At 39.9% G+C, this 14,261-nt stretch overlaps 1 protein-coding gene across 1 annotated transcript in view; it reads right to left on the reverse strand.

Moving 5' to 3' along the window:
- The window catches only part of LOC133460708 (collagen alpha-1(XIV) chain-like), a 205,547-nt gene that overhangs the window by 121,982 nt on the left and 69,304 nt on the right, over positions 1 to 14,261 (reverse strand). Inside the window, 5 exon segments of the mRNA XM_061741443.1 lie at positions 1,846 to 2,033; positions 3,268 to 3,429; positions 4,671 to 4,835; positions 6,961 to 7,080; positions 7,176 to 7,334. Coding sequence (XP_061597427.1) covers positions 1,846 to 2,033; positions 3,268 to 3,429; positions 4,671 to 4,835; positions 6,961 to 7,080; positions 7,176 to 7,334 — 794 coding nt within the window.

The raw sequence follows: 14,261 nt of genomic DNA on the forward strand, positions 1-14,261 counted from the left end.
GGATGCGGCTTGTATGCAGGTGCGGCTTATAGTCCAGAAAATATGTTAATAAAATCTGTGGGCTCATTAGTTTGGATGTCATCGTCCTGATTAACTGTCATTGTAGGATGGTGATATATTAAATAAACACTTTAATTTACCTCTGGTTTTAGGTTCCTTCTATGTCATAAAGCTTTTAAATATCCTACAACCTGTTTTTTTTATAGGAAACTGCATATTGTGAGGTTGAAAACACACCCTCAGATTTTCTTTAGGGGGGTACGGTGGCTACTTTCATAATAAACATGAAAGACATACTTGGAGGAAACAAGGAACTGCAAAAAACATGAACGTGGAAAATAACACGCTATCACGCCTGTAAAGTTACATTCTAGGTAAAAGAAAACATGGAACAACATAGAAATGAATCTAGCAGATAAGTTGTCCAGAGGTTACGGTGTTCTGCGCTCACTTTAGCTGGGAAAACACCCACGACATGTAGTTTATCACGATGGAGATGTGATGTCCTAGCAGCAAAACAGTTCCCATTTATCACGCTCAGACATTACACTGCAGGGGTGACCCCAAAAGGATTTGCTGAGTGGCCTCAACTAAAATGCTGCCATTGCGCAAGAACCTCAGCATTTCTTTTCCCTGCTCCTGGAAATTAGCAGCAAAGCTGCTCCGATTAAGGCGACAAAAGGAAACAGCTCATAGTCTTTGATAAGGAAGCAGAGAAAAAGAGGAGCCTAATGGAAATCAGCCAAGTGCCTTGCACTAAATAAGAAACATTAAAGGACTGGAGACCCAAAATAGAAGCCTGATTGTTCACTATTGAAGAATACATTTAAATAGAAGTGTCCAAACACTGTTAAGAGCTGCTGGATTTAAATTTTCATTTCATTTCATTTTTATTTATTCCATATCATGGAAACAGTTCACACATGTTCCATTCCACGATGGAAAAGGGGCAAGAAGAAGAAAGCCTTATATACCAAGCCCCTTTCTAAAAAAAAAATAAAACAATTCATATGAAGATGGTCTGTCCGTCTGTTCAACAATCACTACTTATATAATACCAAAAAAAAGAAATAATGAAAAAAACAAAACAAAAAAATAAGAAAACATACACACTAACTCACCAACAATATAAAAACAAAAACAACAAAATATATTTTACCCGTTACATTCATATTGTCTAATTGTGTGGTCTTTATACAATTTCTTGAACTGTTGAATATTTTTGCAATCCTTGAAATCAGTTGTTAAGGAGTTCCATAATTTTACACCAAATACTGAAATACACATTTGTTTTAAAGTGGTGCGTGCAAACGGATGTTTAAAATCAAATTTCCTTCTATGGTTCTTATCTTCTGAACTCAACACAAAAAAACGTTGTATATTTTCAGGCAATATTCTGCTTTTTGCCTTGAACATAACCAATAAAGTCTGTAACTCAATAATATCTTTAAGTTTAATTAATCCTGCATTGATAAAAAGTCCATTGGTGTGTTCTCTTGCCTCCTTTTTATGTCTGATCCGTACTGCTCTCTTCTGTAAAATAAACAAAGGCTTGATATTTGTTGTGTATGTATTCCCCCAAACCTCGACACAATAACTAAAATAAGGCAAAATAAGTGAGCAATACAAAATTTGCATTGTCTTGTAATCTAAAACATGTTTCACTTTGTTCAAAACAAAAATATTCTTTGATACCTTGGTTTTAACATAATTTAACTGAGATTTCCATGTGAGGTTTTCATCAATAATTACACCCAAAAATCTAAACTGATACACTCTTTCAATATCAGATCCATCGATACACAAAGACTGAATCAATGAATGAAATGAATCAAGAACTGGTACTTTTTCTTCTGGTTTTCCTCCACTGGCGGGGACGTAGACCACGCGGTACTTCTCCACCTGCCCCGGGGCGTGGGTCCACGTCACACGGAAGCTGCGGGCCGTTATGTCGGACGTGACCAGGTCACTAGGGGGGGCCACGGAGACGGGAGGAGGGGCAGGCTCGCCTCCCCCTACAGCTCCCCCTACAGCTGATTAACAACAACAAGGAACAAAGATGTTGGAGACAATGTGGACGCGATAATGCCAATTACAGTCATATTTTTTGGTCATGTGCCAAATTACAATCTTTCTGGGAGGACAGTATTGGGCTTTTGGAGGTGATTTTAAATGATAAGGTTCCCATGGAGCCACAGGTTCTGTATCTGGGACTGATCCCAGACGGAGTTGTTAGGAAAGAAGATAGGGGCCTCTTCACAATAATGACTGTTGCCTATAAGGAGGCCATTACAAGAAACTGGTTGAAAAGTGACGCTCCACAAACAGGACATTGGATGGATATTATGGAGGAGATCTACGCGATGAAAAAATTACCTTTCATGTGCGAATCAAGGCAGGTGACTTTACACAAAACTGGAGAAAATGGACATTAATCAAAGTCAAAGACAATTCTCACTCAACTTAACCCTTATTGTGCTGTCTTTGGGTCAAGGGAGGGTGAAGGGACAAAAGAAGGAATGAAGGAAAGAAGGGAGGAAGTAGGAAAGGGAGTAAGGAAGGGAGAAAAGATGGAATGAAGGAAGGGAGAAAGGAGAAAAGAAGGAAGGAAGTAGGAAAGGGAGTAAGGAAGGGAGAAAAGATGGAAGGAAGGGAGAAAAGAAGGAAGGGAGGAAAGAAGGGAAAAAAGATGGAAGGAGGTAGGAAAGGGAATAAGGAAGGGAGAAAAGATGGAAGGAAGGGAGGAAGGAAAGAAGGGAGAAAAGGAAAGAAAGAAGGGAGGGAAGAAGGAAAGAAGGAAGGAAATAAGGAAAGAAGGAAGGAAAAGCAAATAAGGTAATAAAGGAACAAATGACGATAGGGAGGTAGGAAGAAAAAGGAGTAAAGGAGGGTAAGAAAGGAGGAAAAGAGGAAAGGAAGAAGGAAGGAGAGAGCATGGCAGGAGGAAAGAAGGATAGAAGAATTGGGTCATTTTGACACAAAGACAGTACAAGGGTTAATGAGAATTAGTATGCCCCCTCTTGTACTATTTTACTTTATTTTATTTTATTTGATGTTATGTACTGTTACATGTATACATATACAAAAATAACTAAATAAAGAGTTAAAACAACAACATGGGACATGCTGCATCTCTTCCACGCTGGATTCACATCAGCACCTGTCACACTGACCAACATCTGCGTTCACGTTTGTCAGAAATAACCGGGATGCTACGTTACATTAGATTGGCCGTGTGTTTTAATGTTAAGAGATTCCCGTTCCAACCTTTGATCTGCTTGTCCAGGTCGTCCACGCGGTCACAAACAGTCTTGGTGAGCCCTTCCACGATGTCGCTCATCACACTGAAGTCGGCCACGTTGTAGACGTGGGTTTCCTCGGGAGGGGAGGCGATGTCCTTCAGCTCGTTCTCATCAGCATTTTTAACTCCTGTAGAGAAGAGATTCACGGATGAAGAGATGAAAACGCAGCATGATCAGTCTGTAAGGAGCAGGATACATGAAAGGAGTCTGGGACTGGTTTGTAATGATGCAACAAGCTCATGAGTAAAGGCATCGTTGCATTCACCTTAAAGACAACTTCTCTGTCAAACTCTCAAAGCTGGATCCCTCTGAGAGTTTCTGATTGAAGAAACCAGTCTTACTTAATATGAAACTTTGCCTCCAGCACTTCCTTCCCCAGACAGGGCTTGAAAATAAAACTTATGAAGCAATTAAAAAAAAAATACTTGTGTACAACTTCTATTTCTTTTTTTTTTAAACCAGAGTGAAATAACTACTGTATAGACCAGGCGTCGGCAACCCAAAATGTTGAAAGAGCCATATTGGACCAAAAACGCAAAAAACAAATATGTCGGAGCCGCAAAAAATTCTTGTATAAGCCTTAGAATGAAGGCAACACATGCTGGGGGAGGATTTTTGATTATGTACTTCGAGAAAAAAGTCGAAATGTTGAGAAAAAGTCAAAATTTTGAGAAAAAAGTCAAAATGTCTAGATCAATGTTGAAATACAATCTTGAGAAAAAAGTCGAAATGTCGAGAAAAAAGTCAAAATTTCGAGAAAAAAGTCAAAATGTCAAGATTAATGTTGAAATACAATCTTGAAAAAAAAGTCGAAATGTCGAGAAAAAAGTCGAAATGTTAAGAAAAAAGTCAAAATGTTGAGAAAAAAGTCGAAATGTTGAGAAAAAAGTCAAAATTTCGAGAAAAAAGTCAAAATGTTGAGATTAAAAAGGAAAGGAAAAAGGAAGAAAAAAGAGAAGAAAAAAGAAGAGAAAGAAAAAAAGAAAAAAGATGAAAAAAAAGAAAAAAAAAGAAAAAAAGGAAGAAAAAAGAAAAAAAGAAAAAAAGGAAAAAAAGAAGGAAAAAAAGGAAAAAAAAAGGTCAAACATTTTTGAAAAAGCTCCAGGGAGCCACTAGGGCGGCGCTAAAGAGCCGCATGCGGCTCTAGAGCCGCGGGTTGCCGACCCCTGGTATAGACTGATTACCTTCATTACAAAAGTGTTGTTGTTTTTTTAGTGTTACAAGTTGTTATTTTGGTGTTTATTGTTAATAATTCTATGAAGATATCAAAAAGGTTTTGGTTTCTTTTGCATTTTCATGTAAATCATATGGGCTACTAACAATAAATCAGGAACAAATGATTATTATGATGTGATGGTGTTGCCGTACCGATGGCGAACAGCTCTATCCCAGCATCCTTCAGGCTCTGCGCGGGGGGGATCACATCGTCCTGGGATTTCCCGTCAGTGATTAGAATCCCTATTTTAGGAACTCCGGACCTGGACCCCGACTCTGGTTTAAAGCTGTTTTCCAGGATGTAGGTCAGAGCCAGACCTGAACAGAGAAGACACAGACACAGGAGCAATGTTAGCAAACAGATTTCACAACAATGACATCTGCTTCTTCTAACTACGTGGTAAAACACTGTTTGTGGATTAAACCCAAAAGAATATTAAAATCAAGGCTTTTTTAGGTTCTGATACTTGAGGTTAAGGGTGTTGTAGAGCTGCTGTTTCAAATAAATGATGGATTTAGGAATCCTGCAAACGTCAGACTACCTGACAGAGGTGAGATTTTACAAGAGAGCACTGTCAGACTGTGAGAGAGGAGGAGAAAAAAGGCAGGTTGAAGATGAAGATCTGATCAATATTGACGTATACTGTCAGCTACCGTAGGGTGTGAATAGAAGAAGAATTGTATTGAGACTAGGGGTGCGTCCCAATACTCCCCCTCGCCCTCCTTTTCTTCCCTAACCCTAACTTTTGCGCGTTCCCGTGAAGGTAGTGGTGTCCCAATTCCTCTTTTCACCTAGGGGGAGGGGGCATAACGAGGGCTAGGGGCTGAGAATAGCCCCTTCAAATCGAGGGATTTCAGATGCTGACTTGGCGAGCGAGGGGGTATGAAAAAAAGAGGCTCTGCGTCGATTTGACTCGCCGACCGAAGGCAAACAGGCAGACTGGTCTCAGAGAAATAGAGAGAAATAATCCTGTGACTCGTCAGATTTGTTTTGGATGTTTCTGATATAATAGTCTTCAGAAACCACAAAGTAATCCAGCTGTTATCTGGGTAATTTACACACTTTCAGATAAAGTTGCGGAAGATCACGCCAGAATAAAGGGATTTATGGTTCCGCGTTACACCAACGCAGAGCCTACGGCGGAGGTTACGCAACCTACGCCGTAGGCTCTGCGTCGATTTAACGCGGACCCAAGCTCCGGACCCGGCAGACAGAAATCTCTAAATTTCGGAGCAAATTTCTTAACAGGCGTAGCTACAACTGTTAGATTTCATCTATTAAACCAACATATTCCTAAATGATTTATTTCAGCCGGCGTGATTCTCAACAGAGCTGCGTCCCGGGAGAGAGTGTCTCTCCCGGGGCTGACGGAGCAGCCTGACCCGGCGGAAACGTCTCTTCTCGGGCTGTGAGCTGAGGCTGCTCCCCGGGGCCGGCGGCTCTTCTCATCTCCGAAAACATCGGGTCAAATTTCTTAACAGGCGTTATTTGGATAAACTGAGCCCCGGTTGGGGATCTTAAGGTTACCATTATACCTGAAAAAATATTAAAACTTAATAAAGTGCCATATTAACAGCGCTACAGCTGAAATTAAAACAGCTTTTGGCTCTCAGCTTCCTGATCAGGGAAGGGATGAAAACGAGGGGTAGGGGGAGAATTGGGACAGGCACCTGGGCCAAGTGCCCTAGATCTCAAGTGCCCTAAAATCTCCCCCTTCTTTTTTAGGGCTTAGGGAAGAAAAGAAGTGCGAGTGGAGAAAAGAAGGGCGAGTGAAGGAGAATTGGGATTGGGCCTAAGTCTCAACTAGGTTTCTGTTGGGCTTCTTTTCTTTTGATTTACTTGATTCTCTAGACGTGCTCTTGTGTTTCTGTTTGTGTTTTCCTGTTTTTCTTTGAAAGTTTCTGTCCTTGTATGTATAGTTCTTGTTTGACTTCCCTTGATCCCATCAATCCTGATTCTTTGCATCTTTTCTCCTTGCTTTTCCATGTGTTTCCATGCCATCAGGTTAACTTTCTGCTTGTCTTGTATCCTGTGTCCTGGCGTGTTTATGCATTCTGTTTGCTACCTTTCTTAGGGGTCTTTTCTGCACTCCTGGGTTCTCAATATCCCCCTCATGACATTCTTGTAGTTTTATAAGATTAATGAAACAACGAACAATAACATTTCTGGCTGTGTAAAGTTAAATAAAACCTGACACTTTAATCTCAAAATTGTACCATTTTAGCAGAAGTTTAGGATAACTCAATTCTCCAGTACATAAAAAATGAAATTTTTACGGCACATGCATGCTCATATTCATAGTCATATTTGATGAAATGATGCTTGCTTGTTTGATTCAACATGAAATTAACTGCATTAATGTGACAAAGTGAACTAGCGGACTAGTGTCCACCTCTGAGTGTCATGTTTTACTTTTGGGTGCGGCGGCTGGAGGTTTGTTACCTGTCAGTGTGTTTCCCCCTTTATACGGCAGGTTTTTCACGGCATCTATCACAGCGTCTTTGGTGGTGTGAGTATTTAGATGCCACTCGATCCTGGGGTCTCCACTGTACTGAGCCAGTCCTGTGTGCATAAATAACGCAAACAACAATTTCAAATAACATTTTCTATACATTTGGGCATGAAAAAAGAAAAAGAAAATCCTCCAAAAAGCTCACCAATCCTGGTCTTTTCAAACTCCACAGAGAAGGCCTTGACCAGGTTCTCCAGGAAGCTGCGGACCAGCCTGAAGTTGATGCGCCCGATGCTCCACGAGCCGTCCACCAGGATCACGATGTCGGCGATGGCTGGAGTCTTGCACATAAATCCCTCTTCAGCTTAAAACAAAACAGAAACGACCAGAGATGAGGACAACATGGTTTTCAACATGGTTTTAGATTGGAAAAAAGTTTCAAAAACAGGTTCCATCTAGTGATGCACCGATTGTTCGGTATCCGAAATTGTTCGGCCGAAAATGGCAAAAAAAAACACTTTCGGTGTTCGGTGGAATAAGTGGGGAAAAAACCGAACAATTAATAACGGCGTTGTAATATAAATAGACTGGCCGCTCCGTAACTGTTGCGCACCACATAAATCGTTGGCCAACCAAAAACTAACCACATAATGCTCCCGTAATGGTTGCGCACCACATAAAGTGTTGGCCAACAAAAAACTAACCACATAAGAATTTTACCTAACATTCACCAGCAGGTGGAACCAAAACAACATAAATCAATCTATTACAGGTGCGTTTAGATGACGAAATCAAACAGCGAAGAGCGTGGAGTGAAGTTGTGCGGTGCAAACATGTCAGCAGTGTGGAAGTATTTAGAGTGGCAAAGAATAATACAAGAATGGCTGTTTGCAATGAATGTTCTGCTCAAATATCTAGAGGGATCACATCTGCAAAGTCTTTCAGCTACAAGTTTGATTTATCATTTGAAATGATAAAAAACCCTGAGCGCTTTAATGCATTTTTATTGTTTTAAGGCCTATGTTACAATGTTCAGTAAGTTAAGCCTAACGTAAGCTCAAAGATGGCCAAAAAATGTATTTTGCTAATTTATTTATTTTAAGTTATTGTTCTTTGCTGGTATAATGTCTGCTGGAATATTTAAGAAATGCTTGGAAATTAAAAAATGTTCAGTTTTTCATGTTCAACAAATGTTTTCTACCTTGTAATTTTGTAAAAGATATTTTTCTTTTAAAAGCATGCCTAAATCAAATTTGTTTGATTCATGCAATGGTGAAAAAATTGGCAAAATAAATGAAAAACTGCGAAGAACCATGTTCGGTATTGTTCGGTATTCGGCCAAGTGTTTATTATTAGTTTCGGTTTCGGCCACAAATTTTCATTTCGGTGCATCACTAGTTCCATCAGTAATAATTAAGCTAAAACACATGCCGTTCCCTGCCAAGGTGGTTTTGGTTTACCTCTAATACCCAGGAGCACTGAGATAAAGTTATGGATGTTCAAAACCAAGTGGAAACAAAAGGATGTAAAACTCTCATACATCAATTAACACACATGATATGTATGCTGAGGTAAAAGTAGGACAAGATGAACATCTTCAAGCCCAAAGTATTACAAAGTGTTTCATTAATTCTTAGTCAGTACAACAAGTTTAATTAAACCCCAGAGGAGAGATGCTCTTAGTTTTAGCAGATGAAAAATAACAGCCTATTCTGCTGTGTCTCAACAGTTTACTGGGCGATAAAACAAACGGGACGCTAATGAGGCAGCATCCGCTCATTTACAATACCTAGTCCAGCACACACGGTGAGCTAAAGGCCAACCAAATTAGGACACAACCATATTTCTACCAGCCAATTATCCTTCATCCACAGCTGAGGAAACATCTGTAGGTTTCGGTCATAGCAGAAAACTCTGCAGTTGACGATATGGCTGGTTTTTAATCTCTGGAGTCCCACCAACACAATATGGTAAATACAGCACAAACACAGCCTGGCTGGGCTCCCTGGGCCCCCCGGGAAGACTCAACTCCCACTTTCAAAACGTCTGTTTGGCAAACAACACTGTACACTTTCAGACATAAAGAAAACTAAATGAGGGATTAAAACATGCAGACAGCTCATCACACTTAAAAGGACACATCCTTAACTAAAGTGCCAAGAGACAACTGGTATTGTAATATAAGCTATATAAATGAAATTGATTTGTTTGGCCACAGGACTCCTCTTTTTCCTTGTGAAACACTCAGTGAAAACATGTTATAATTTAATAAAGTTAATTTTGTCCATAGCTTTACAATTTACCTTGCTGATTCTTTTCTTTGGACAAGATGACGAAAAGAATCAGCAAGTTAAAACATGTTATGGCTGTTATTCTTTCACAATAAAAGCTTTACATTTTGTCATATTCTTTCTTATGCTTTTATTCACCCCATTTTCTGGTGTCACAAACTTTCTAGTTATAGGGCGTGTCAAAGGCCAGACTTTTGTGCTTTTTCTCATGTCTATACGCTTTTGTATTATCTTTAATTTTGTTTCATTGAGTGACTGTTAAGGACAAAATCCTGGCACACAAAGACCCTTTCTACAGGTTGCTAGGTAACTGTTCCCACCCAAATGTGTCCATACACAACTAATCCATCAACATGAATGGGCAGGTGTGTGTAGACTTTAAACAGGTACTGTTTACTTTCAATAAACTCCCAAATACATTCACCGGTGTTGGGCCACAGTCCGATATGAACTATGGATTGTGTGATTATACAAACAGTTGAGGCATTTGATTAGCTTTTTAAGGCCCAAATCTGGGCCTCGGACTGAGAACAGGCGCAATTTTTACGACACCTGACCACATGGTTTGGAACAGAGGAAATTGAGTGTTCCGAGCCCCAGAGGAGCCGAACCAGGGACCCTGCATGCTTCGACGTGAACGCCTTTGGACCGACCTGGAGCTGAAGGAAACCAGCTGCTGTGCCCATGCTGCAGAACCCTCATCCAAAAGGAACACAGAGTGAGAGAGAGCTACTCCTTATCAGGATCCCCTGCTGAGCGTAACCACCCTTTGTTCAACAAGGAACACCGACCGGCCAGACCAAACCACTTTTTCTTCATTTACAAAGATCCACGTAAGGGCTGTTTGTGTCTGGGCAGAGAAACTTAGTCAACACAAGTTTAGTTTTACGTTGTGAGCTGGATCGCTGGTCCCGTCACAACTGTGTTGTTAGTTTAAGTGTGTTTATTTACTTTATTGTTTTCTCCTCTAGTCCTCTCCCACTAAGTCACACACACACTCTTATCTTGGTCATAAAACCCCCGAGCTTGTTTCACTGTATGAGACAGATTCTCTCCGCCATTTTGATTCACGTCACCTTGATAACTGAACCAGCATCCTCTGTGGCACAACACCGGCCACTTTATCAGGTACACCTGATCAGAGCCGTCTGGGAGATTTGTGAGACATTGTGCGAAATGGCTGGGTGGGGCCCTCGAAATTTTTGGATTTTTCGAGTCAGATCGGGTGTATATATGCCCAATTTTAACTCTCCAATTAGCAAAATACTGGATATTGGATACTGGATACTTCCCCTGCCTCATCATCATCTCAGCTTGCCTCGACGCGGGGCCCCGCGGCTGCTTGAGACCCGGTCGGATGGGTGATTTTCATAACAAATTTATCAAACAAGCCTTTCAGAGAGGCAATTAAACATTTTCTTTAGTTTTTTTCTTTCTTTTCATTAACTGTCACCGGCTGATCTGATGGTTTCAAGGGTCAGTTTCCTCCTGCACAAATGTACTCTGAAGGGTGTACATCCTATTGGCAAACCACAGCATTCACAATAAAAGCCTTTTGCACATTTCTGTCTCTTGTATTAAAAATGAAAACACACACACAAACATAGCCATGAGGCAACGACCATAAACGCTTCAAAGTACCATAAACACTGTTTGCCACTTCTTGGCAAATCTGACAGATACCTTGACTATTGTCGTGGTTTTTACATCTGAGCCTTATCGTGAGCTCTGTGGTGTTTTCTTACTGTATATGTATATATTTATAAACATATACATATGCAGGCTGCAGCATGTTTGAAAATTTCAAGGGAAAGGGCATTCTTCAGTGATCATTTCATTCATCACCAAATGGGCTATCACTTCTTACAAGTCTCTGCAGTGATGGAATTCAACCCCCCCCCTTGGGTTTACTGCGTGCTGCTATCAAATATGACTTCAGTGGGCAGATAAAAGTAATGACTAGTGAGTCATACACGTAGCCTGCTGCATTGGAAAGATTTGGAGTTGAGCTTGGCATCTAATATTGAGTTGAACACCTCAATATTCAACAAAACAACTTAAAAGTTAAAAAGAGCAACTTCTGACTCGATGGAAGTTTCACACTGAGTCCTAGAGTCAACGTTCCCGCAGCAGAGAGACACTTCAGATCAGAGCAAACATCTAAAGGAAGGTAGAGAAAAGCAGCCAACGCTTAAATCCATCCGATTTGATGTAACGATGGTCGGCATCGGTGTACGTTGGAGCAAATGAGCCGTCCAGAAAGCGTAGAGACACTATTTGAAAGCACATGCAACAATGCTTATGTGAAAGATATTTCGACACATTTAAATGACAGAAAGAATGATTCAAAGTCACTACAGAAGTTAAAATGTCAGGAAGTTCCTAGTAAAAGAAAACGCTTCCTTGCCAGTCTGGGAAAGTATAGCATTTGAAAAAAAGAAACGGGTGGAAGACAAATTGATGGAAAAAGCACTGACAGCTCAATTTCCTAGGGCGTGACTCTACATGCATGTCTGTTGCAAAAACCAATGTTGTGTTTTCTGCTTGAGTTACTAACTAACCCCCCCACACCCCCGGCACTTGAGCTCTAATGTTTCTTTTTTTTCTTTGAATGTGTTGTGCCAATTCTCTTCCCATGATACCATCAATACAACAGTTGTGTTTCAAATACATTTGCTCTCAGCTGCAATTTTTTATTTAATGTTGTAATAGCTAACCTTTATTAAATGTTCTGTTGTGGGTTCCACTGCAATGTTCATGTTTCAAACTAAATTCCTGCACCCTTGCACCGTCTAGACCAGACATGGGCAAACTCCGGCCCCCGGGCCACATACGGCCCGATAGGCTTTTTAATCCGGCCCGCCGAACTCGTCCAAATTATAATTAAAACATCGTTCATTTTCCACCTTTCCCTGCAATGCCCACGTTTCCCCAATAGATGGCGCATGAGGAGGTCATTGGGATTTGATGTCATTCAACCTCAACACATACAAGCGGTAGAAACCTTACATTTTCAATGAAACACGTCAAAACACAGTTTTCAGTGATTAAAAAAAGTATACAAAAACAGTGATTGTAATTTTTTTAGGCGATCAGTGAATGCAATTTAATATTTGGACTGATTTCCCCCACAAAAACCTAAAGCAAAATTGAGAAACGATGGAATTGTGAGGTAATACGAATAGCTAAAGCGATAAAACTTGATTTCTACGACAGAAGAAAAAAATATTTTTTACATGCCGTTAACATTCCTAATTTTCTTCTTTGTCAAAACTTGTCAATATTAATTAGCCTTGCTAAAACTCCAACTCGTACCAAAAGTTAATTGTCCTTTACTTTCAACACAAGTAGTAGAAGAAAGAAAATAAAAAATAAAAACTTTTTGGTATGTAAAAATGTTAAATTTGGTGTGTGTGTGTGTGTGTGTGTGTAGCATCGATTACCTCCCTTTAAAAAGACAATAAAAATTGCTTCTAAAAAGGGCAATTATTCAGAATGCAACAAAGTAAAAGAAGAAGAGAGGAATGTATGAAGTGAACGAGAGCTTAAAGAAGAGAAGTTTGCAGACAGATTCTTCTACCAGGCCGTTTCTGGATCAGGTCAAAAGGTTTTAGTGGCTCAGGTCTGAGGTGCGTCCTGAATCCCTGAACGTCAGCGTTATTAAGCAGAGGACATGACCCGAGTAGGACCAGTGTAAACAATATTATAATGAGCTGTTTCTGTTTACTGGAGTTTTCATGCATATTCATGTCTGCAGGCCGGGGGGCTAGCAGGTAAACGAGGCTGATCCAGGACAAAGCTGATCCAAAAGCAATTAAAAATCTGAGGGTTAAGGGTTAAATTACCTTCCCAGGTCAATGAATAAAAAGTTAGTCAAACTTCATGTTTCTGTCTTCTTGTATAATCTCCCTGTTTTGGCAGAGTTGTAGCTTTTTTAGTGATTTTAGGTAGCATTTTAGTGATTTATTTATTTATGCTGACAAAATCCATGATTTTGGAAGCATGTGTCAAAAGGAGCTTCAATATACAGTATGGATGTGAAGTGTGTTGAAAGATAAAGATATGTGTGTGAGCTGAAAGCTCAAGGCGACGTGGTTGGACATGCACCTGCCATGTCAGAGGTGACTACACCACCTTCAGCCCTTTTATGACCACATGAGCTAATTTACATGCTCAGGTCAGGAGATCAGCTGCCTCTGAACCCTCCGCCCCACAACGGCCTGAAAGCTGGCGAGATCAAATTCAGGTCCAGGTCTTTGTCATCTACGTGGACGGAGAGGCTACAGCCATTATTTCAGTACACATCGATCTTTGACTGGTTTATAAAGCGTCCAAAAACAAGAAAAATACGTGGATCCAAAATCCTAACCCTTTTTTTCTGCAACCCAAAACATTTTCGAAAACGTTCCTGGAAAGTGGCCACGCTGACTGTACTCAAGCAAAATAATCACATTTGGCTTCGCTGGAGATTCATTTGAAAATCAACAGTTGATCAATTATTAATCATCCGTTATAGTTTTAGTGGAACATTTAATTCACCTTGCAGACATCATAAAATCCTAAATGATGTTATATACTTAGTTTGCAATAAGAGACACAGGTGGTTTTGTGCAGACAAAGAGGAATTTACCTCTAGTATATGTTGCAATCACTTGTCAGGTGTGTCACTGTAGCGAATAAGAAAAAAATGAATAATTTAAAGATGGCCTGATAATGTTAAACATATGCTGACTTCAATATAAAAGATAAAGACAGGTTAAAACACCTAAAAAAAACAAAATCAAAAAAGTAATAAAATACCATGTTGATTGTTTCATTCTTTATCACTTAACACTGAAAAACCTTCATTAATTGGAAGGTTTTCTGATGTATTTTCAGTTCAGTTTTTGATTACAAGAATACGTTAAAATATCCGATCCCCATCGTGTTTTCAGTTGAGAGAGAGTTTGTTTTTCATTCATTCATTTTCACTTTCAAATGTTGGAAATGCTTCTAAAATA

Source organism: Cololabis saira, chromosome 15 (assembly GCF_033807715.1).
Source record: "Cololabis saira isolate AMF1-May2022 chromosome 15, fColSai1.1, whole genome shotgun sequence".
NCBI classification, from domain to species: Eukaryota; Metazoa; Chordata; class Actinopteri; order Beloniformes; family Belonidae; genus Cololabis; species Cololabis saira.